Source organism: Boleophthalmus pectinirostris, unplaced genomic scaffold (genome assembly GCF_026225935.1).
Source record: "Boleophthalmus pectinirostris isolate CB_2022bp ecotype Guang Dong unplaced genomic scaffold, ASM2622593v1 HiC_scaffold_13, whole genome shotgun sequence".
NCBI lineage: Eukaryota > Metazoa > Chordata > Actinopteri > Gobiiformes > Gobiidae > Boleophthalmus > Boleophthalmus pectinirostris.
This window is the reverse complement of record NW_026571036.1, coordinates 21,245,142-21,271,361: the sequence shown is the minus strand read 5'-3', so window position 1 is coordinate 21,271,361 and position 26,220 is coordinate 21,245,142. Positions and strand designations below refer to the sequence as shown.

Sequence of the window (26,220 nt, the reverse complement as noted above, 5' to 3'; positions counted from 1 at the left end):
GATACCGAGATACTGTAATACTGTATTACCGTCCAACCCTAGTGTGTGAATGGGTGAATGGTTCTTTGATGTAAAGCGCTTTTGGTGCCTTGAACATGGAAAAAAATGTGAATATGGTTGATTTATTTATGGTTACGTATTGGGACTATGTTTTTTTTTTTGCATTTCTGTTGCTAAAATTAACCAGATGTTAAAGTTGCACTGTATAACTTTTTGGTTTGGGGTCTGTCACCTGCTTTTTTCTATGGATATGTCATTGCTCTGCCTGGAATGTTCCACAGTGTGACATTAAACAGCTCTAACTTAATTTTATTCAATTACAGGTGGTTTTATAGCTCAAAAATACCTAGAAAAACATGCATTATGACTTTGAGCAGGGTTGCCTCTCCACAGATCTGACCTGTCTGGTCTCCATGAAGATAAAAAGGTTTAATGTCATAGTGTGAAACATTTCAGACAAAGCAATAACATCTCCACCAGAAAAATTACACAATCCACCTTTAAGGAAACGAAGTGACTGAAAGGTCTTCTCTGCCCACTCTGAAAAAATCATCTAAAAAGGTTACACTATTTTTTGATGGTCCAAGTTGAATTTCAAATGATTGTATCTTTGCATAGAAATCTCTTACTAAGCCAGTCTCCGTGGCTCCATCCTTTGACTAAAAATAATCCCATAGATCTCACATTTCCTCTCTTGTCATTTCAGTATATTAAACAGACACAGACTGTATTTCATGTCAACATTTTGATTTCTCTGCATAATGTGGAGAAACAGCAATGCTTTGAGCTAGCTGTGCACAGATGGGGCTCCTGCTGCTAAAGTAACACACGACAGGGTTTAAAGCAACAAAAGAAGTCTGTATTTGAATAAAAGGGCCTTCACTACAGGAGGTCACTTCACTAGGATACAGAAATATAGTAGAGGATGCTGGGAATGCTGAGTTTAGAGATCAGAGAATATTATGACAGAGAAAATGATAAAATCAATTTCCTCACCTCAGCAGGAAAAGGCAGATAAAAAATATAGGCTCAGATTTTGTTGTATATGCAGTATAAGTACAAGTTCAACCTAAGTTTAGGTGAGTGGTGAAGGAACTAAAAGGTGAGGTCAGGGAAAATCCTAGTGATTAGTCGCCTTGGATACCACAGTCAGTAAATTATAATGAAATGTAATTTTCATTTCTCAATTTCAACATCAAAGGTGCGCTATGTAACTTTGGTAGAGGGCTCGCCAGTTGCTTGTGTCCATGGAGATGTTAATGCTTTGCCTGCAATGTTCCAGAGTAAGGCATTAAACATATCAATCTCCACATATAGAGACGAGCAGGAGACGCCACCAGACCAATTTACAGGTGAGATCTGTGCAGAGAAACAATCAATCAATCAACTTTATTAATGTCAAAGGGCAATTCAGTTTGCACATCTCTGGTCATGGACAATCCATAAATAATAAAATAAAAAGAAAATTTAATACATACAACACACTCCATACATTCAAACCTCAGTGCATCAGGGGACACAATAGTAGATTTACTTTCCATTTAAAAGCTTTTTGGCAGAAGGAATACAAAATTTTGCATAATAGTTGGTCTTTTGTTGTGGGGTGACATATCGTCTCCCAGAGGGCATTTGCACAAACTATGAGCACAGTACATGGTTAGGCTAGCTCAGTTTGGCCGTAGTCTTTTGGGGGACCCTATGTCTTCACACAGAGGTACTCCACTCACAGTCAGAATGCAGGTTTATAAACGTATTTATGACCAATAAAAACACCCATAACTGAATAAACACATCATATATAAGTTTAATGCTATATTGTGGAACATTACAGGCAAAGCAATAGCATCTCCATGGTGGCGAACCCTTAACCTGAAAAGTTACTCAGTGCACCTTTAATGTGATGGTGAAGTGTTTAAATTGAATTCACCAGTGTATTTATTACTTTACTATGACAGAAATGAATATGCTCTGTTGTGAAACAGAAAAATATATGCCATTGTGTTTTTTTTTTTCAAGTCCAAGTCTTGTCTCTATGGAGATGTTATTGCTTTGCGAGAAATGTTCCAAAGTATTACATCTATTTTACATTTATTCTGTGGGTGGTGGGGTTTTTGCTTTGAAAATTGAAAACATGCCTTGTCTTAGTGAGCGGTCTTCCATCTCCACAGGACTACAACTTAGCCTGGTGTCGTCTGTTTAATGCCATACTGTGCATTCTCCATGGAGACAAGAAAGTGGCCAATGAAACAGTTACATTGTGCAGCTTTAAAGGTCCCATATTGTGCTATTTTCTGATCTATGCTATAATGTTGTTTCCTCATCACAGACATACCTGGAGTTATGTTTTGTTTCATTCACACATTTAACGCACAAACCCTGCAGATTTAGACTGAGTTCTTCTCTCAAACAGAAAACACTCAGTTCCACCTTATTACATAAGTCTGGTGTGTATGATTATTATTATTATATGTCAGTCCCAGTCTTTTCATTTCAATCACAGCTGAGTCAGGACTTCACGGTTTGAGCTGAGTTCAGTGCATTTCCCCGTGCACAGTCAGTCCCTCTGCCTGCGCACTGTAAACCCTGGATTAAACGTAACCAGAGTTAGCACTGGTTGTAACGTTAGCCGTAGCTTTTAGCCATTTAGGAGGAGGCTGAATTGACTTCTATCAAACTCACAAAGAGGAGCCCGGTGCCCCCCTCTGCCCCCTCTCTCCCCCTCTCTCCCCCTCTCTCTCGGGGAGGGTCAGTTCTCCTCCGCTCTGTGATCCACTGATTCCATTCACAAACGAGGCAACAGCTTTGTGTGTGGGGAAGAGTGGAACGCTGAAGGCTAAAATGTTCACCATTTTTTGTATTAGTGGGAAAATGGATCTCTTTGATGCTGAGCCCAAACGTTTCTTAAATGTCGCGCTGAAAGACTAATAGCGACAGATTCAGTCATTTGTTCTGTTTACAGATGTAATGGACCAGTAAGTGTTTGGCTACGGTCTGACGACATGTTCAGAAGTTGTAAATTAGGAGAAAAATTTGGTAAAACGTAGCTTATTTGAATGCTTATTTGAAGTCGTGTTTGCGCAAAATGAAGATCTGTGTTCTCTGGTTTTATGGTTATATGACGCTATTTTCTGATCTATGTTATAATGTTGTTTCCTCATCAAAAAAGCCCAGAGTTGTGTTTTGTTTCATTCACACATGTTCAACACTCAAATCCTACATATTTAGGTTCTTCTCTCAAATGGAAAACACTCTGCCCCACCTTGTAATGTCATGTGGTAATACAGAAAGTGCTCCACTGTGTTTTTAAATTCTATACACCTTCACTAGGATCATTTCAGCCCTGGAATTGTCAAACTCTGAACAAAAAGTAAATGGTAGCTGTTAACTTGAAAACCACCACTTCATGACATCACAAAGTGGAACAGAGCATTTTAAGCTTTGGAGATGTAGACAGGTGTAATAAAAGGTTACTCAAACATGTGTGAATGAAATAAAACACTCCATGTATGTTTTTGATGAAGTAACATTATAACATGCATTAAAGCTCACAAGAGTCCATTTTATATAAGACCTTTAAACTTACAGTAAGTTTAAAAATCCAATTTAATACTATTTGAAGAAAAAAAAATTGATTTGGGGAGAAGCTGTCTGATAATTTTCCATAGTACTCCCCCTGGACTCACTCAAGCAGCAAAGCTTGTTATCAAAAGAAAAATATATTTCCAGTACCATATTTCATGGTGACTTTTAGAGATGTGCAACAGTTTCAGATTAATAAAAGGATTGGTAAGTTATGCAAGTTTTATGATCAAATTCCTGAATTTATTGTTGTTGGAAAGCACATTCAGTGTTGTAAAGGGCTCTTGAAATAGATATTGATTTATTTTCAACTGTGCATAAATACACAGCGAGACCACAGGGGTAGAGATGTTTGTCCACTTCTGGTACTGGTTCAATCCCGGAGTCAAAGTGTTAATACATACTGTTACTTTGTTCTTGGATGAGACTCTAAATGTAGGCTTATCACAATAATACATTTTGAAATGTGATTTATTGTTGAAGCAGAATGAAACACTTAAGTAATTAGTTTGCATCAGTGGCAAATCATGCCCTCTGAACTTAGGCCTTTAGTCTTTTATATTTATGAATAAAAGTATTAGTAAAAGGCGCTGGTGTCACTTCCCACGTCTCCATCAGCTGCTCAGTACAACCACATGCACACGCTGAGTCAAAACAAGCACGTACATCAACAACTGAACGCAACTGTTTTTTGTTTTTTTTTATTTCATTAGCCTAGTGACTAGATTACAACACACACGACACTGTTCTTCAGTCACACTCACCGCTGCTGCTGCAAAGGGAGAATCTGATTGGTCAGTGCTAACACCAGGGCCCTCTGCCTGCCATCTCCAGTCTGAACAAATGAGCGAGTTCTGTAACATGTAACCAAATCTGACTGGACAGTGTAGTTTTCTGAAAGCAGGACAGTGCATATTTATGAAATGTTAGAGATATATCTTTATCTATATGATCTTATTGATTTTGTGCAATTTAATAATATTTATATAATATTTATAATTAAAAATTTTACAAATAATTGCTGACATGTTTGGGCCTTCTGTCAAGGCCTAGAAGTCCCAGACAGTTCCCCTCTGGTTTGTATCTATAATGAGTTATAGAAGTTCATGAATCAAACTTGTATAGCTCAAATCTTATCATATTGCAAAGGAAATAACCCAAAATATCCCACTAGTACAATGAAAACATACTCACGATAATATTGGCCCCAAAAATGATTGCTCCATCTCTCAAGTATGAAACGATAAGTCAATATAGTAATTCTCATGACAGGCTTAACTAAATGATATGAGAAGTTGGAGACAGAAACTTTTTTTTTTTTTTTTTTTTAAATAATAATAATGAGTATTGGTCATGTAAGGGTTAAATCTCCAGTACAGTCCCACATGCATAAACTGGAGCCTCTGCCTCTGCTGTGCCTCTGCTGTGGTTTGGCTTCAGCTCGGAGCCTGATCAACGGGGCCCATTGTTGGAACCTCACGGAGAGCAGTGCATTCTGGGCTTTTTCCATCTCCATCCATGAGACTTGAACATGTTTGAGACCAGACACAGAGCTCATCTCTGCCCCATCCACTCCCATTCATCTTCACTTAGATTTAATGAGCCCAGTGGAAGAAATCTGGCTGTCAACATGTTAGAAAGATTGGCTCGCGGTGGAGATTTTGTAAATTGTAATTAAATTAGGTTTTGGGGAAATATTAGGGAACATTTCAAGGCTTCAGCTGTATTTTCCCAGCTTGTTTTGATTAAGGTTTACAATGATCTGGGGCTACATGCTCAAACATAATGAATCAAAGTGAGCTATGATATAAACAGTTAGATCATGTAGCCTTTAGAAAAATAGCCAAATTGTTTCTCTAATTCAGGCTGGTGTAGTATTGTTCCAATAACATACTGTAGCTACATCTGAAAGAGCATCTGACATTAAATATTGTAAAATTTAATCTGCAGCAGTGGTGAGTGTCACAATATATATATTGGTATTTTTTCAATTTTGAAAAAAACAAAACACTCCCACAACCCACCCCTCTCTTCACACTCGTCATGTGCAAAAACCTACACACACAAACAAAAAACCCACTAGGCCAACAAAGTATGCTGCAATAATGACAAATAAATTCAATAATTCAACAGAAATTTGCAGTTTTTCAGTGATATTGTGTGATTTGTGTTAGCCTTTATTCTTCATAAAAGCAGCCATGTTTGTTATGATATGGATGGACCTTGCATGTCCCTGAGTGACTAATCCACTTGTCAGTCATACCTATTTGAACTTGACTTGAACTGCAGAAACGCACCAGTGACTAGACTCACATGTTTGTAAAGTAAAGTTCAAAGAAAACTTTTCAAAGAAAAGTTAAAAACAAAATTATTATTTTTACATCTCTGTCTATATTTAATCTTTAGATGTGTGTAGAAAACCACAGCAAAAAAACCTCATAAATAAAATAGATCAGTTTAGTTTGAGAGCAGTTGTGAGACTCCTCCATATTTAGTTTTCCTCATCCTAATGCGAAAAATCAATATTTACAACACTTTTCTAATATTCAAAACTTTTCTAATGATGCAAACCAACCCTGGCTTCTTGCCCTAAAGTTGGTCAAGTTTGAGAAGAGGAATAACTTCAGCACAATCAATAATCCTGCTGTTACTTATAGAAAATACAATATTACACTCATATAGATCTTACATATATCCTATATCACAGTCAGACATCTAGGATCTTATGTCCTCTTGTATGATGTCTTCTTTTTGTCCCGTTTGTGCATGTCTCTGGACTGTCTCCACTCAGTTTTATTGACCTCTAATGTTGTTACCACTGACATAACAACATGCCTGTATGTTGTGATGTGAATTTTTACTGCAGTGTCCCTATATTGTCTTGCTTTCTTGTGAAAATTAATACAATCTTTTTTCTGTGTTCTATATCTGACACTGCTTCTGTCTGGGTCCCTAATATGCATCTAAAAAAATATCTGTCTGGCTAAATGTTCTTTAATGTGATGGTTATTACTGCTTTTTATCGGTAATCTTTGGGCATGCATTGCGTTGTCTTGGTAACTTAATATCCTTTGCAACTTGCTGGTATTGGTACACTTACAGTTGTACTTTACTCTTTTCTTAAATCCAGCTACTTGGTCTTGCATGTTACAACGGTGTCATCCACTTCTACTTTTACTTCTTCTATATTTGCGTCCCTTCTTTTCTGGATGACATCAGGGCATATTTGTCTATTAACTTGGGATTATCGTAACACTCCTTTGCAATAGTTCTATGAGTTTTGATGGTCTACTTTCATGTTCAAGGACTACTTTCTTCTTTGACCCTTAATCTGAGCTAAGTGCAACAAGATGTGTGTCTGTCTTTTTCAGCCTACTTACTTTGTGTTCCTATAACTGTTTGGATTGTCAAAACTACTGTCCCTGTGTCTTGAAATGTTCTTGTTGGTTTGTACTGCCTTCAGAGTCTATAACGCATGATTTTCTTGAGTAAAAATACCTTCTTTCGCTACATGTCCACATACTTTTCAAAGCTGACTTGATGTCTTCTTAATTCTGAGTAGTCTGTCTTCGCCCTACTTTAACCCTTCGCTCAATGGGCTCTCTAACCTTACAAATTTGCCGATTTGATTTGAACATCTACCCATCTCCACCACCTCCAGTTCTCGGCTGCGTGGCTCCAGACTGTAATCTCTCCCTGCACGGTTCACACGGGGTGATGAAGTCCCCCTGCTACCCCCAAAAGTACCCTAACTCCCACGCCTGCCGCTGGACCATACAGGCACCCACGGGACACATAGTTCAGCTCACCTTTCTGGACTTCGAGCTGGAGGAGGCGCCCGGGTGCATTTACGACTGGGTGTTGGTGAAAACGGGGCGGACGGACGTGAAGTTCTGTGGGCTCACGGCGCACGGGCTCACGCTTAACTCCACCAGTAACATGATAGTGCTCAGCTTTCACTCGGACTTCAGCGTACAGAAGAGGGGCTTTTATGTGGAGTACAAACATGGTAGGTGTGGAGAAGAGAGAAGAGGAGAAGGGTATGAAATAGGTGACCTTTATGAGAAGATAAATAAAAAAAGATAATCCTAACAATAATCCAAACATTAACAAACATTAGAATACTAAGAGCGCACTTCCTGCACCTTATAATTAGATGTAGACAGTACTTTGCGGTTATAGTCAGAGTTATTGCGTGTACTGATCAAATATAAAATTTTACAACTACTGTGAAAAACTTTATCACTTCAGGTTAATAAAATAAAAATAAAAAAATAAAGGGACTATACCCATTTTTTACCTACAAGTAAAATAGGTTATGCCCCAGTACAGATATTTTGTAAAATCGCTTTTAGAGGTCTGCATCTAATTTTAAACAGTGCAGGAAGTGTGCTGTTAGCATGCTAATGTTTGCTGTCTTTACCATGATGGTCAACTCCAGTAGTGACTGTGGTGAAGACATTTGGACCACTGCAAATTGTTTAAAAGGAACTACATGTGTGTTTTTGTTTTGTTTTTTTCCATTTAGACAGTACAAATTTACCTGTTTTATAGATTTGTAGATTTTTTGTTACGTCTTTCTGGAATTAGTTTAAATACAAACATACATTTTGTTAATTGAAAAAAAGTGAATATAACCAATACATTAAAAACAAAATAACTTGATTGTTATGTCATTGAATAAATTTTAATCAGGCACTGTGAGAATGCTTCATAAATTCCTAATTGGTGAGCTGCTCGAACTGTATCGAGCATCTGTGTGTGCAGTGATGTTATGTACATAAATTATTTTCAGTTGTGTTAGTAGTGAAAGTACTCCTATATTTTATTCAATTTAAAATGCAGACAATTTTATCCCAACAGTTTCTACAGTGTCCATGATCTTGGGCTGACATGTATTCACGTTCACATTCACATGTATTCAGCATCTATCTGCGCCAGACAAAGTTAACTCTACATTATGTCAAACTATTTCACCGACCTACAGATAGTTTACTACATTTTTCTCAGACAGTTCATTTTCAGCTAACAGTCTTTCAGAGAAGGCATTTTGTTCAAATTTATTCAATAAAACCTCAGGCTGGTGTCCTATTGAGTACTTTTATTTCTTTTGGAACAGTTCAAAGAGATCAAGGGTCTGATTTTGTTTTTAAAAGAATTCAGTGTGTTTGAGTTTGGCATTATTTATTTTATTTTTAAAAACTCATTCTCATTCAGCTGTTTTTTTTGTTTGTTTTTTTTTCTTTTCTTTTTTGTGTGTGTGTGATTAACCAGCCCACAGCTTACACTAATGCACTCTCAAAGCCAGGTTCTCAACACTGCAGATATTATTGACTTAAACAGTGCGTCTGTCATCACTTTTAGGCTTGTAAACTTTGTCCACAATGTGTTTTAAAAGGATAGTGCAATTTATACCTGATAATGAACTGCAGTACCCTGAGAATGCCTAAACATTTTGAATAAGTGAGATTTTTATTTGCGATTGGGCAACTTGATTGAAGTCACTTATACCAATGTACAGTATAATTCATATCTTTTATTATTTCATTTTTATTTGATTTAAACACACTATCATTCACTTTCACCAATACTTAATTTACCATATAGAGTGATGAATATGCTTCAGTTTTATTCTGCTGAACAAACCTGTGCTTTGTGCTGTAGTCGCTGTGGACCTGAGGAACCAGAAAATTGCTGTTAATAGTGGAAACAGTCAGGTGACCAAACTGTCCTCCTCCATCACCATGCCAACACTCAGTCACCTGACCGTGTGCTTCGAGGCCCAGCGCAGCTCTACCAAACAGGTACACACCTGAGGCACAGTGGTTAGTAGTTTAATTAAACTGAATCATTCTTAAGATAAAATATGTATCTTTTCTGGTGGGGGTTCACAATCTGCTTTTCAACATGAGAATGTTACTGTGGTGCCTGGATTGTTCCACAGTATCATATTAAACATGGAGAGAGGTCAGTTTATTGCCATACTTTCAAACATTCCAGTCTAAGCCATATCATATAGATCAGCGGTGTTCAGTAGGTGAGGCCTGCCTCCCCTGGGAGGCACCAAAGAGCCACTGGAGAGGAGCGACACACGCGGACTAACACAGGACTTAAACAGGTTTCAACCAGGACTAAACCGAATTGAAACAGAACTGTGTGTCGGGACGGGCCCGGAAGTGCACCTCGTAGACTGTCGAGTGACCGCAGAGCTCCACGCCTCACGGGACTAAGAGCAGCTTACACTCGATCGTGCTTTGCAGACATCCTGCTCCATGAGCTCGGAGGTCTCTCTCTCTCTCTCTCTCTCTCTCTCTCTCTCTCTCTCTCTCTCTCTCTCTCTCTCTCTCTCTCTCTCTCTCTCTCACTCTCTCACTCTCTCACTCTCTCTCACTCTCACTCTCACTCTCTCACACTCTCACTCTCGCTCATGTCCAAGATTAGTCCTGGTCTAGTCCTGGTTTAGTCCTGGTTCAGACCTAGTTTAGACCTGGTTTAATTCTGGTTAAGACCTGGTGTCTTATTGATCTTCAGTGATGTTAAAAGTAACCTCAATTAGGCCTGCGTGAAGTTGGAAATTATTTGCTTGCATAAATTATTAGTTGCAAAAATCATTTATGTATGCACTTTTTAAAAAATATATGAAAATACAATATTAAAAAAACATTATCAATTGTTATTGAAACTCATCATTGCCAGGAACACAAAAGATGCATTTCCTTCAAAGGCCTGTGTGGGGGAGGGCAGGCGGATGGGAGTTTGGGGAATTTGAACACCCCTGATACAGTTGAAAACAAGCAAGTAGCTGGCCTTCCACCAGAAAAGTAACTTTGTAAATTTGTAGATTATTAGTAAAGTGTTTCTTCATGCTTTGTGTTACCACTGTATTCATACCTCTTCTATTTTAATGATGAAATAATTCCTCCTTGCCTTGTATCTCTACAGAAAGAATGGCTGTTCTCTTACTATGACAGCAGCAATGGTGTGGCCCTGAGTTTTGGAGCCAACCAGGAAGAGATGTATCTGATTGTGGATGGACGGGAGTGCTCTGTGGACTCTCTGATGACTCAGTCTAACCTCACCTCTTCCATGACCCCTGTGTGTGTGGTGTGGACCTCTGCCAGTGGCAAAGTGGTCCTTTACTACAACAACCAGTACCTCTCCAAGAGCTGCAGTGCACTCAGTGGGAGGTCGGTGCCTGCGGGGGGACTATTCCAACTCGGAGGTGAGAGTGCATTATGGGTTGAGGCAAATCTAGTGAAAAAGACACCATTATAACTAGGAATATCTGCAGGGAGGACAAGTTGGGGGCTGACCCTTCAACAAATTTCAGTTTGTCTAACACAACTCCAACTTTTTAATTATTTGGTATAAAACAATTCTCACAACTGTTTTCAAATCAAAATTGGGTGATTAAGCTTTTGGAAATAAGCAAAGCATGAAATTAAAAGGAGATGAGTTTGATTCACCAAATGTTAAAGGTGCACTGTGTAACTTTTGTGGTAGAGGATTTGCCACTTGGAGATGATATTGCTTTGCCTCGAATGTTCCATAGTGGGACATTAAACTTAAATCTTGCATTTAATACAATTACAGGTGTTCACAAGTTCAATGAAAAACATGCGTTCATACTGTAAGCAGAGTAACATCTCCACAGATCTGACCTGTAACTTGTCCTGGTGGTGTCACCTTGTCACTTGTTACCATGGAAATACTGTAGATGTCCTTAATGGTGCCTCGACTTTTCTGGTGGAGGGTTTGTGGAATGCTTACCTCCATGGATATTTAATTTATTTGCCTGGAATGTTTCACAGTTTGGCAACCGCACTCACAGAATGCCTGCTTTTCTAACACTTCAGGCAGAGCAATTACATCTCCATGGAGACAATCTGATGGCACCACAAATGTTGCACAGTGCATCTTTAAGTTATTATTGATCACTTAGCCCAAATCTGACCAGCCTGTTTTCCCTCTTTCCCAGGCCAGCACAACTTTGAGGGCTATATATATAACCTGCGTCTGTGGGACTACTCCATGTCACAGCAGCAACTCAGCGCTCTGACCTGTGACACCCAGGGCAACGTCATCGACTGGGACAACAGCTACTGGGACGTGCCCTCCACAATGGCCCAAACTGATGCCTCTCTCTCCTGCAGTGAGTACAGCTAAAGGGGGAAAATCTACTAAAGCTGAGCTATTAATGCTAATAATAATAAGGGAAATCCTACACAGCTTGAATGGTTTTTGACTGCAGTAGGTAAACAAGTTTAAACACGACTAAACTCTTCTAAACAAGTCTAAACTCTGAGATGAATAAATATACACACATGCATTAAGACTACATGATGGTTCAATAGAGTTTGAGGCTCGCAACAAGAAGGTTTTGGGTTGCAGCAATGCCCGGCAGGGTTGAGTGCCCATTCTGTGTGCATGTTCTTCCTCTGTCTGTTTAGGTTCATTAGAAAAAATAATAAGAAACATTTATTGGAAACTTGAGATGCTAAAGTAATATGAAATTGTTTGTTTGCCTGACCAGCCAGTCCATTATACATTCTGAAGTCTGGAATCTGACCACAGAGCGTGAAAAACCTTGTTCAAACTTGAAACGGTCCAACCACAGCTGCTAATTTGTAGCAGGAATCTCTCAGATGCGGAAAACATCTATTCTTGAAAATCCTCAAACAAAATATGTAACTTATTTTATGAGGTAAATAATAGTTTGAGGCTTCGATTGCTGAGTCTGTAAAAGTCATTGTTTTTCAGTTTTTTTAGCATGCGTCTCTTTGTTATTCCACCTGTCAGTCAAACCCTCTGAAATCAGCAAGACAGGATTCAATTCCAAATCCGCACGTCTTTGTAAAGTTTTGTCAAAGTGTGTGGTTCTGGCTGGGCAGGTAAATTGTTTGTAGGTTTTATATTTTGATAGAATTGGCTGAAATTGAACCATCATAATTTTCCTCATTCTTTTTATATGTATGAGAAACAGCAATGGTGCTTTCCAGTTGTACTTTTAAAACCACTTTTCTGCTGCAGATAGCTTGACTTCAAAGCCTACATGCTCTCAAACTGTGCATATAGTATTGCTGACATTATGTAAGTGCGTATCATGTATGGAGCTGAGTGCTTCCGGTGCAGCGGTTGTTGGCAGTGGTCTGTTTAGCCACTGGAGGTTAGCCGCACTGAACATGGGCCAACAGTGAGGGCTTTGTGAAGAGTTTGAGAGACTCAGGGCTCTAACCAACATAGGTCAGTGAGGCGAGCAGGCATGAGGAGGAGGGAGGGGATGGGGGGGAGGGGGGTTTGAGGTTTTCTTTACAGCAAATGAAACGGAATCTCGTATTTGAATTCATGTAGTGTAAATTATATAGTTGTGCTCTACTCACGAATTTTTAATATGTGCATAGTACATTTTCAATTTACTAATGAAATTACTAAAATGCTGTGCTAGTATTTTTTGTTTTTCTTTCTAGGCTACATACTGTCTTAAGTATAATATCAAAATAGATGTGCCAAATCGCCAAATTTGGTGAAATCAAGTATGTCATTTAATCAGAAAGTTGCAATAAATAAATAAGTAAGTGATTAAATGAAGGAAAGAAAACTGAAAGAAATGCACAATGGTATTTCCTTATTACTTATCACATTTGAACGATCTTTAAATCTCAACTAATATGTCTTCATTTATAATACATAAGATATTATATGAATATAATCTGATTAGCAGTATTATTACCCCAAAATATCAAGATTATTATTTTTCTCTTTACCACTCTTGAATGAATCCAGTGAATCCATTACTCGGCATTGTTGAAACTGTCATTTTTCCATAGAATTTTCAGAATATACAGTTCCAAGAAGCAGACAAGAACACACACTACCAGTCAAAAGTTTGAACACACCCTCTCATTCAGTGTTTTTTTTTTTTAGTTTTGTTTTGTTTAGTTTTGTTTTTTTCTATATGTTTACTTGCCATTTTATATACAGACATCAAATATATGAAGTACGATATATGGAATTATGTAGTAGAGGAAAAAAATCTGTTTACTAAATATATATTCTTTTATATTGTATATTCAATCCTCAAATTAGCCACTCTTTGCTTTGTCAAAAAATATTTTGTAGAATTGTTTAACTTTTTTTCTTTACTACATAATTTCATATATCTTGCTACATGTATTTGATGTGTATAAAATGTAGAAAGTAGTAAGCATAGAAAAAAACATTAAATGAGAGAGTCCAAACTTTTGACTGGTAATGTACAATTTCCAAAAAATATCCCATACTGTGTTGTATAATTTAGGTAAATCTGTGAATATTTCAATTTATTTAATTAAATTTCAATAAAAAATAGATTCAAACTGCCAACCATATCACTGCCCCTGTCTGTTTCTCCCATCTGGACTGTTTCAATGACCCCCTTCTTATCTGACCTAAGCTAATCAGGTTCAGTGTTTTACAGTGTAATTTAATCACGTCTAATTGCTGTACAGTGCCTCATTTGCTTGGCGCATAATGATTGTGATGCTTCAGCTGATTAACACTGCTCTGAATTAAACATGCCATTAACCACAAGTCCGTTTATCCCTATGCAGATACGTATAATGATAAAGCTCTATTATGAAGACATTCCTTATCTGCTTGTTTACTAATGTATGCTTCTTTTTCACAGTCTGCTACCCAAATTGTGTTAATTTAACCACCGCTGCGCCAACTAGTGGTGAGTGCTGCTAACAACAAGCTGCTTCATGTATGTGTGTGCATGTGTTGAGTGTGTATTATAATAATGGAATTTAAACAGATTTGCTGCATGAGTATTGCAGACATTAGTGATTTTTTTTTTCTGTTTTGATTTTGGGGTCGATACATTTGCTCTTAAAGATTCACTACATAACTTTTCTTGATCTTGGGGGTCCGGCATCAGCTTGTCTTCAGCAGTTACAGGTCAGATCTGCAGAGAAGCAAACCCATTATTTATTTGTTTATTTTTTTTTACCTGATAGGAGATAGGTAAGTTAAATGCAAAACTGTGGAACATTCCAGGCAAACCAATAACATCTCCATGGTGACGGACTCTCCACCAGAAAAGTTGCAAAATGTACAAAAATACAAGAAATGGAGAAGTAAGTTTGTCCTAATATATGCTCAAAATACAAGAAGGTGGTAACTTTTCATATTCATATTGCTTCATTTTTTTCTTTTTATTTATGTAGGCTTGCAATTTCTAGGGATTTGTAATTTTCAAATGCATTGCAAATAAGTTACCCACTGGGTCTTTGCCCACTGCTCATTGGTTCTCATTTGCCACAGTGCCACTCAGAGAGGATTCTGGGTAAGTGTGGTATTGACAGGGGCACAAACAGAGAAGGCCGTCCCTGTGGACTTGTTTATAGGAAATGTATGTGAATTAAAAGCAATGCAGAACTCAGAACTCAGAACTTACACTAGGACAAAACTTTTTCTAAAACTGTCAGAAAGTGTAAGCATGAACGGCCTAAGCCAAAACAGTCTGTCCCTGTTATCATCACAATTATTATTTCAGATGTGTTTTATTTGCTAGATGTAATTCTTAAGGGTTGGGTCAGGACAAAAGGAAGATAAGATCATATTATAAGAGTAACAACTACGTTCAATGATTGTAATTTAAAACGCATGGGTTAGAAGGAGACCACAAGACTTCCATAGAAATTATTGTCTGTTTTAGTGATTCCTTAAGCAACTATGCAAAAATCTTTCTCAGTTGTTTGTACATTTTGTAAACACGCCTACAGATCATTCACTATTAGAGGCTAAACCATAGACTGTATAAAGAAGTGGACTAAGTGAGTATAAAGTTCCCCGTAGCATTTAGCTCCAGTCAGATGAAGCTCAACGAGGCAGGAAGTTATACTGTGAATTTAGAGTTAGTTCCATTTTAGGAGTTTAGGAGTTGAGACCAAAATGATGAGGCTCACAGCAGCAGTTTTTCAATACAAAGTGAAATGGAGCTGGAGTCCCGCTCATGCTCACATCTTATTTGGAACACCGAGGCTCTCAGGTTAACTACTCTGTCTATATACAGTCTATGGGGTAAACATACTGTATTTTCCAGACTATAAATCGTTCGAGAGTATAAGTCACACCAGCCAAAAAATATGTAATGAAGAAGAAAAAAACATATATAAGTCGCATCAGACTATAAGTCGCACTTTTTGGAAGAAATTTATTTTATAAAATCAGAGACCAGGAACTGATATTTCATTTTGAAAGGCAAGTGATTGTAATAACAATAGAACAGAGAACAACAGGCTGAATAGGCGTTAATATATTAACATAACATATGAACAGTTATTGAGATAACTATAGCACAAACAACACAACATAAGTTTACCAAACTCTCGTCTTACTCCAAATCACTAAATCCATTGAATTCTTCATCCTTGGTGTCACTTCTGAGCAGCTCCGCGACCTCCGGAGGTAAACAGAGCACTGCTTCCTCTTCTGCGTAGCTGTCATCAGACTCAGCATCAGTTCCAGTTAGAATTATTCCAGCCTTTCTAAATCTCGATAGGATGGTTTCAGTTGTCATTGAAGTTCAGGCTTTGTCGATCCATCCATTGACTTCCAGGAAAGTTGCATGGCACATCCTCTCAGTTCCTGTGAAGCTGTGTTCACCATTCCCACTTTCCGCCAGTCCCTCACAAGTTTCTCGCTCACTCTAAACCTTCTTTCTGCGGCTTGATTACCGTTTTCGGCTGAATATTTCACTACTTGCAGCAGGACAGCGGCTTTTTCTGCAGGAGACATGCGCAGTACAGGGCGAGTGACATTGATACAGGAGTAATAGGAGTAGCAGATACTGACACATAAGAGAACCCTCTCGCGGCTGTCATTGTGAAAATTTTAATATATAAGTCGCACGAGAGTATAAGTATAAGCAGGATCACACAAACCATTAAAAAGCAACTTATAGTCTGAAAAATACGGTACATAAACATACATAAACAAATACATGCACTATACCAGGGGGTCCTCAACCTCCATCACTATCTTTTTTGATAGGCTACCACTATATCTAACTGTTTACTCTGAAAATATGGTACAGATTAACCTGGTCAAAAAAAAAGTCTTATATTAAAAAGGTTGGGTATTGCTGCTTTATACAATACTACATGAGGTGCAATGTGTATTTTTAAATTAGATGAAACTTTTCTCTAAAAACTTCTCCCACCATTTTCTTTGGAGACTGTGTCCTTAGAAAAACTGCAAATTGGAACTTGTTGTGATGGGTTTTGGACATGTGTTGTGTTCCACGTGTGTCCCAAATGTGTGACAGAATAGCGTTTAATGAACACCCGTGTCAATGAAATGATCCAACCACCACGTTCTTTTCAATTACCCTCCTATTGTTCCATGATTGTACATTTCTATAACAGCCACCAGATTGGGGAGGAAGGGGTGGATGGGTTTGCTGTACTCTGAGTTTAGTCATTTTCATTGGAACAGGAATACATTATTTTTGCAGTTTGCGTAAAGTTTTTTTTTGTTTGTTTTATCTGGATCTAACCATTAAGATATGTATCAGTCATAAGTTTGGACATCAAGAGTTTGCTGTGCTTATTTTGTTTTGAATCATTAATGTCACAACTTGTCCCCACTCTTTTAGAGAGCCGGTGGTACATTTGCTTAACTACATAATGTCTGTGAGGAATGATTTTCTTTGAAGCACTTTATTTATAAACCCTTCAAAAAGAAACAGGTAATTACTTTAATCGGTTTGTGTAGGTTGTTAATTGTTTCTCGTATTTGTATTTCTATGATATAGCCTGCCATTACCCACTTAAGAAATGCAGGTATAATGTATAAACTAGCTCTCCTCATTGTGTGGAGCATGTGTGAACGGTGCTGGTAGCCATAAAGTTCTTCTCAGGTGGTCCTCTCTGAGGTCCAGAGCTCAGGTGGTCCTCTCCCAGGTCGAGGGGGAGTCAAGTCTACAGGCGCTACAGGAAAATACTAAAGGGGGATTTGTGACATCTACGTAGAGTCTGAATATTCATCTAGTGTAGCACATGTATTTTGCTAACCAACTGTGGAGCACAAACACATACAAAGATTGCAAAATGGAGATGCATATCTCTGTGAAGGTATTCCCATTTTTCTAGAATGTTCCACAGTGTGGCATTACACTTACATAAGCATTTATTTATTACATAATAGGTGTTTTTATTGCTCAGGATCCATTAAAAGTATGCACTGTCACTGTGAGCAGTGACCGACTTGTCTCCATGGACACAGATAAACCATTAGCATCTCCATGGAGACAAGCAGATAGCAGACCTCAACCAGAAATGTTACATAGTGCATCTTTCACAATTCAACCCTAAATATTTAGTAATTGGAAAAGTACTCAAAATGGCGCCTCTAAACAGGAAGCTGAAACTCATGAATCATTTAATCAGGGTTCTTCTGTAGAATCACCTGCTGTTCTCCTAATGCTTTTTGAAATATAATTATTGATTCTATGTGACACTGTAAAAACAAATCAGTTGTAATTCAGTTTGAATTGTTTTCCATCACCTCTTTGTAATAATATAATGTGGTTTTACAGTAGTTTGTAATACTGTTTAATTTCAAATACTGTCTTTATATTGAATTTGACCTAGAAGAGTCAAACCCCATCCCCGAAGTCCTTATTGGCCTGACTTAAATCCCAGCTCCTCTTGTGTCTGCTGGTTTCTCACTGTGGCATTGATCAGGGGTTTGCTCTAAACACACATAAGGCGCTCATAATTGATCCTGATGGGAGCCTCTGATTACAACAGCACAAACAAAACAAGCTCCACATGATGAGGCCAGAGACACCAGAGCAGAGAGACAAGAAGGTCAATGGAAATTCAATACAAACACTTTTAATGTGCAATTCTGTTTAATTTTAATTAAAGTATTTTTAATGATAATAATAAGGATGCCTGATAGGGAGAAGAAAGTTTATCGTTGGACTGGATGTAGACCTATACTTTGTCCAGAGAAAGTGAACTGATTTTACTTTCTTAGTTTAATATCAAATTTTATATCTTCTTTCCATTCTTCTTAATGATCTATATTTATTGTAGATTGAAATGTTAGAGTCTAGTATTTTCAAAAGGTTGCATTCACAGTAAGAATTTTTCAGATCCAATATCAATTTCAGTATTATGGCTTTAAGAATCTGCCGATATCCGATCTCAGCCAATACCAGTGTAGAGACGGATATTATTGTTTATTTAATTAAACTAAAAAATAATAACACAAAACAGACCATTATTTATCCAACAAGTAATTACAGAGCGGCTTTGTGTAAACATATCTTCAAACATTATGAGATTTTCTGGGCCAACTATGATTTTAAATACTGTATTTTCCGGACTACAAGTTGCACCAGCCAAAAAATGCATAATGAAGAAGAAAAAATACATATATAAGTTGCACCAGACTATAAGTTGCACTTTTGGGGGAAATTTATTTTAGAAAAATAGAGACCAGGAACCGGCATTTCATCTTGAAAGGCAAGTGATAGTAATAACAATAGACTAGAGAATGACAAAGAGGCTGTTAACGTAACATACGAACAGTTATTCAGATACTATAGCATAAACAGAACAAGTTTACCAAACTCTCAATCTTACTTCAAATCACTAAATCCATTGAGTTTTTCCTCCTCAGTGTCACTTCTGAGCAATTCCGCCAACTCCGGAGGTAAACGGAGCACCGCTTCCTCTTCTGTGTAGCTGTCGTCAGACTCGGCATCAGTTCCAGTTAGAATTATTCTGGCCTTTCTGAATCTCAACAGAATTGTTTCGGTAGCCACTGAAGTCACTTAAATTTTACAATTTCATTCGTACAGAAGTAATGGTGCGATCAGCTGACATGATCCCAGACAGGACAGAGGCTCTTTCTGCAGGAGTTAAACGCAGTAGAGCCAAGTCACTGTGCTACAGGAGAAATAGTAGTAGCAGATACTGGCACACAAGCCTAGAGCGCCCAGTCGCGGCTGTCAGTGTGAAATTTTAATATATAAGTTGCACCGGAGTATAAGTCACGAGACCACCCAAACCATGAAAAAAGTGTGACTTATAGTGCGAAAAATATGGTATAGCAATTTATTCTTTATTTAAGTATTTGGAAACTGATATCTGAATCATCCCTAGTTCACGATCTAGAATTTTATTATGTCATAATTTCAGATGGAGGGAAGGAGCCTGTATATAACTCTATGGGAGAAAGATCAAAGTTAAGATCTGCATCTGCTGAACCTTGAAATTATTTGAAAGCAACTGGCTCCTCAAATGTGTTCTGTACCGTATTCATCTCTGCGCTTGGAGTTAACTGACAACTACCACATCTTTGGGCTTGAATAATGACACCATTTTCAGAAGCTACTTTAAACATTATTTCACTTTAATGCATTCACGCTGACAGAGAAAACAGTTCATCTCAACTATCTTGAAATTAAAGTTGCATTATGTAACCTAGGTGTAAGGTCTCTCACCAGCTTATAGAGCTATAAAGGAGTTATTGATTGAGTTACACGTGTTTTATTGCCTGTCATCTGCTTATTTCCATGGATGTGGAAAAGTTACATAGTGCACCTTTAACTCTCTTTAAGACAATGGATGAAAAAGTATCAGGGAGGCCATCCAGTAAATTCCTCAATGTTCTTTCACTGGACTATGACTCTTTTGTTTTCTGAAGGTTTAAGCACAGATGTAGCTCTTAAACATTATATAAAGTCCATTAAAGTGGTTAGAGTAGAAAGACAAAGTGTGGTGAACATCTTGTGGACACTGAAGTTTACAATTCTTTAAAACAACCTCTCAGTGTAAGTTTGGTCTTAGTCTGTTTTGAATCTTCATTTTACAGCCTCAAACCTCTGCTGTTTTCTTTTCTTTTTTTCCCCACTCCTCGCTAAGTGGACGTTTTATAGATTGTGAAAACTCATTGTTATACTGCTAGTCTGTGGAGACCTTTACCATTTTCAATACATGCCTGTGGTAAAAGTGCAAATGAGAAATACATGAAAGGAGACAGTATGTTGTTTTGGAGGTTCCACAATGTATTTCCTGTGTATTTTATTATTTATTATTTATTTTTTTGTTTGATTGATTTGTTTTATCTCAAGTTTGTTCCAAGAGAGAAAGAGTTTTTTTTTTGTTTTTTTTTACCTACTACATACATCTTGTAAACAACAGAAAAGCACATTTCTCGAAAAGAAGTGGAAAGTAGATGTATTTTGTGTGGTGTAGCGTTCACCTTCTGCTTGTGTATATAAAAATTGTATTCTGTTATTGAGTTTTTTGGCAACTCGAGTAAGTATTGAAGTAAGCCTGATTCAATTTACTGCTTCAGTGCTATACAATGAAAGAAATATGTACCTTTTGTTGTGACATTGTTGTGGTCGTAATTGGATTTGATTGGTGATTTCTTATAAGAACAAACAGTGCAGTCTTCTGGTATCTTGGATAGTCACAAAATGGTAATATAAAACATAACTTCTTTTATTTAAAGGTGCACTGTGTAACTTTTTTGGCAGAGGATCCACCACCTGCCTGACTCCACATAGACCTTATTGTTTTTGTCCAGGAATGTTCCACAGTATAGCGTTTAATTTAACTATCTCCATAGAGACAAGGTCAAGAAAGCAGGTCACTAGTATGGACCAAGTAACAACTCAGATCTGTGGAGAAGTGGACCCACTCACAATAATGATGCATGTTTTCAGCTAGTTTTGAGAAATAAAAGCACTCGTAATTGAACAGGTATAGGATATATTTGTTTAATGCCATACTGTGGAACATCCTACGCAGACGCAGATTGCAGACCCTCTACTAAAAATGCTATACAGTGCACCTGTAATTCTATGGTGCTATAATTTTTCATGTAGGTCTATTAGTTACTCAAAAAGTACAATATGTAGAGTGTAAATTCGACTTTACCTGTACTTTTTATACTTTTGTGATAATAACTTTGTGAGTTGATTACTTGGATATTTTAGGCATTTGCGTAGATATGTGTGTACAGAAAGTGTATGGTTTTCTTGCATATCCAGTGACATTGGCAGTGTATTTATGCTTCTTGCAATAACCTATGGCTTTCATATTAATTTAATCATATCAATCAGAAATGACGTACAGTACATGTTTTGACTACTCACGTCAGTGTCAGGGAGGCAGAGTGGTACCAGGCATATTATGAAACACAAATATTATTGGAGGTCCAAATATGTAGCACCCATATTGAATCATAATGTTTTTCAAAAATAGTTGGCACCAGGTTTTGACAGCAAGAGATTTTTGTTGTCTTAAAAAACACTGAATAAGACTTAGGCAAGTGTAAATAATAGTTGTATAATAAAAAGTAAAAAGTAATAAAAATAAATAAGTAATAAAAATGCCAAAAATAAAAAGTATGAAATAAAAATCTAGACTGATATGGAACACCTCTGCTAATGTGGTACGTAAAAATACATGACTTTACTTCAACTAACCTTGGACTCAATTTTTAGTAACAAACAACTTAAAGCGTCCATATTGTGCTATTTTCTGATCTATGTTATAATGTTGTTTCCTCATCAAAAACATACCTGGAGTTGTGCTTTGTTTCATTCCCACAGACACAAAATGTCTATGGAAAAAGCATACATTTTCCAATTTAGCACAAGGAGTGCAATAGAAGTAGTAGTCAGCAGATATTACTGTAACTGTTTATACACTAAACATATAGATAAACAGAACTGTCCTATTACCAAACCCAGGCCCTTGCCCTACTTCTATACTCCTCCTTGTTAATCCTGTTTACTTTGAAAATGGGGACTTAGTTTTTATGAGCTTGCTGTTGCCTCCTGTAGTGGTACAACTCTTTTCATGTTTTTCCTGTCTCTCTAATGAGTTGAGGGTTCGAAGCCAGGGGCCAAACAGCGCCTTGCGACTGCTGTGTTTGTATATAGAGACCACTTGTGTAACTTATGTAAACTGTAAGGGCTTAAATAATGAAAGACCACCAGTAAAACATGACATAACATAAGGATAGATGATGCTTTTATTACAGGTTATGTAGTAGTAGAAGTAGTAGTAGCAGTAGTTGATGTTGTTGAAATGTTAGTTGTAGTATTTGTAAGTTTAGTAGTAGTCAGTGGTAGTAAAGTTAAGTATAAATAATTTTAAGTACATTTCAAAGTGGATTCTTTTACTTCACTACATTTGAGAACAGGTATCAATACATTTTACTCCATTACAATTTTTAATTGAACTGAAAAGCAAAAGTTTTTGTTTTTTTTTATTGTCTGAAACCTGCTAAAAAGGCTGAGGGATTTCTTTTAACATGTTCACAAAATACACATTTAAAAACTGCTAGATCAGTACATTTGAAGCTTTATTAGATGTCAAATTCTGTACTGTGTATTTTTACTTAAGTAACAAAATTGATTCCTGTAATGTATTCATTATTATTAATTCTATATGCTTTGGCTAGTGTCAACACCCACATCACTTATGAGTCTAGAGCAAACAAAGGCATGTTTATGATGGAATCAAAAATAGCTCGTAATCATACACTGTATAAAGAAGTGAGTGTGGCACCACCCACAGTGTCCAGCTCCAGTCAAATGAAGCTCAAGAGGTCGCAGTTATAGGATCAAATTTGGAGCCCAGTTCCATATTAGGAATAGGCACTTATTTACAGACAAATTAGCTAAATAAAAATATATTGTGGGGCGAAAGGAGTTGTAGTTCCCCCATGCTCACTTCCTATTTGGAATGCAGTTGCTAGCAGGTGAGCTACGTCTATTTATACATCATATTATATCATATGGGTTTCTGGTAACACTTAAAGGGCCCATATCACACTGCTTTCTCATCTATGTTATAATATTGTTTCCTCATCACCAGTGGCGATCGTACACTGATTGGCTGATTGGCGCCCTGGGTGAGGTCCCTCACATCACAAGGTTAAGCATTATGAGTTTTAGAGAAGTTAACGGGCTAATAATAAAGGGTTACTCAAACATGTGTGAATAAAACAAAACACAACTCCAGGTATGTTTTTAAGGAGGTAACAACAGTCTACATTATATAGATTTCTTACTCACTATTATAAATAATCAGTTAATTCAAAGGACCATATTCTCTCACACTATAAAACATTTATTGACTTTCTATAATTGTAGTTTTATTGAAAGCAGTTCCTGGTTGATGTGGTGCGTCACTTGTTCAGCCTGGTGTAAATAACAAACATGTTTTTATCTTTAATGAGCGTCTGCTTGGTCACAGCTCATTACCTCAATTACAAAACCTTAGTTACTCTTGGAGTCAGGACAGGTGAAGCAGTGGGGAAAGTCCGCTGTTGTCATTAAAATAAAAAAAGAAAGCTTATAGTGTGTTTTAAAGGGGCTTTCTAGTGACGATCAAGTGTTATTGTTTGGCCTAGAATGTTCCTGACTATGGCATTAAATGTGTCCATCTTGAATTTTATTACAGGGAAATAAACACATGGATTCTTGAGCAGGATCTCCACTTCACAGATCTGACCTGTAACTTGGCCTAGTGGCATCACCTGATTGTTTTCATGGAGATAGATATATTTAATGGCATACTGTGGAAGATTCCAGACACAGCAGTAACATCTCCATTTAAACCAGCAGGTGACGGGCCCTCCACCAGAAAAGTTACACAATGCACCTTTAATAGGGATCCACAATACAGTTTTTTCTGTTCTGATACCGATACTTTAGCTAGAAGTATCTTCCGATCACCAATATCAACCAATACTAGGGTAGAGACTGAAAATATCATTTATTTTATTTAACAGTTTACGTAAGGTAGAAATGATCCAAATGTGCTTAGGATCATCATCCTTTAAAGTAATTACAGAATAGCTTTGCAAGGTGTTTGGGCCAACATTGTCTAGTCAATTGTCTTACACCTATTTATAGAGCAAAATGTGATATCGACTGAAATGATATCTTGGGACCGATACCCGATCCATCCAAATCTTCAATATTGGTGCTGATATCCAATACCAGTATTATATCAGTATATATCAGGGGTCGGCAACCCGCGGCTCCGGAGCCGCATGCGGCTCTTTAGCACTCCCCTAGTGGCTCCCTGGAGCTTTTTCAAAAATGAGTTAAAATGGAAAAGGAATGATTTTTTGTTGTTGTTTTAATTAGGGGTGTCAAATTATCGCGTTAATTGCAATTAATTAATTACAGTCATATTTAGCAGGTTATGTTTTTTAATCGCGTTAATCTCATTTTTAATCTCTAACTTTAGTGTTTCTGTATGCGAGTTGCTTTATTATAAAAACCAGTTTTTATGTGTTATTGGGACAACAACAACACATACACACACAAAAAAAACACATTTATACATTTTTTTATTTCGGTAATTCCACTCATTGCCGGAAACCCACACAAAACGCGCGCAGTAAGAGCGATGTAAACGTCATGTTCACGTTGGCGGCGTCAGTCGCACAATGGACGAGGTCGAAGAGCCAGTAGAACAGAGGCAGCAGTGCACAGGTAAAACACCGACACCGACGTGCTCCCGTAAACCGTGCTTCCTCCTGTGCGCCTCTAAACCAGAACTAACACCAAGACTAAAACCAGGACTAATCCAGTCCAGGACTAAACCAGGACTAAACCAGAACTAAAACCAGAACTAGAACCAGAACTAAAACCAGAACTAAAACCAGGTCTAAATCAGGACTAAACCAGGACTAAACCAGAACTAAAACCAGAACTAAAACCAGAACTAAAACCAGAACTAACACCAGGACTAAAACAGGATTAATCCATTCCAGGACTAAACTAGGACTAAAGCAGGTCTAAACCAGGACTAAAACAAGGATTAAAACCAGTGATCTCATATACAAAGCATTTCTCTATCAATAATATTTTTAATATGGTTAAGGAAAGACTGGACTTTTGATTGTCTTTAAGTAGACAAAGGTTATTATGTTCAGATTTCCTCGTCTTTGCTACTTTACAGCAAACAGTTTCTTATTCATGGAGACTTAGGCTCAACAGCCAATTTGAAGAGATTTGTTAAACAATAAATGACTTTATAAAGTCACTTTTTTTAAATCTATATCAGTCTTTTGATCTGCCACAATAATGTAATAATGAATTTAAATGAAAATACCTCAAACTGAAGTCTTTTCTCAGCAATTTTTAGGTGAGATTAAAATGAGATTAATTAGATTAATTAATTACAGATCATAATTAATTAATCTCTCAATTTTTTTAATCGCATGACAGCACTAGTTTTAATATGGTTTGTTTAGGGGTAAAACCCTCGTTCATCTCTGGTCATGGATCTGATCCATCAGCTGTGTGCAAATGCAAAGACATTAAAAGTGTTTCAGCAGAACAAATAGATAAGATGAAGCCGGGGTGGTGTCCGGTGCCTCCACCTGAGAAGCGCTTTCCCCGAAAAAAAAAACAAACAACAAAAAAACACTTGCGCAGAAGGACTGCTCAGAACAACATATAACGAACCAAACTGGATTCACGCTTCTGTCCGATGCTGCACCACCTCGGAACCAGCCGCGGTCGAACGCGGAGGACCAGAGCAGCCCGCCCGGACCTGTGGCCCACAGCGCATTCTCGCTTTTCCCGCACAGAACCAGCGCACA

At 37.4% G+C, this 26,220-nt stretch overlaps 1 protein-coding gene across 8 annotated transcripts in view; it reads left to right on the top strand.

The window, feature by feature from the left end:
* Positions 1-26,220, top strand: part of adgrg6 (adhesion G protein-coupled receptor G6) — a 102,227-nt gene that overhangs the window by 33,208 nt on the left and 42,799 nt on the right. For 4 of the 8 annotated variants that reach the window (XM_055149343.1, XM_055149341.1, XM_055149337.1 and 1 more), the window contains exons 3-7: positions 7,241-7,588; positions 9,244-9,383; positions 10,522-10,801; positions 11,558-11,731; positions 14,246-14,293. In XM_055149343.1, coding sequence (XP_055005318.1) covers positions 7,241-7,588; positions 9,244-9,383; positions 10,522-10,801; positions 11,558-11,731; positions 14,246-14,293 — 990 coding nt within the window. The remainder of the gene's footprint in view (positions 1-7,240; positions 7,589-9,243; positions 9,384-10,521; positions 10,802-11,557; positions 11,732-14,245; positions 14,294-26,220) is intronic. The other 4 variants (XM_055149344.1, XM_055149342.1, XM_055149338.1 and 1 more) reach the window with 2 other exon arrangements.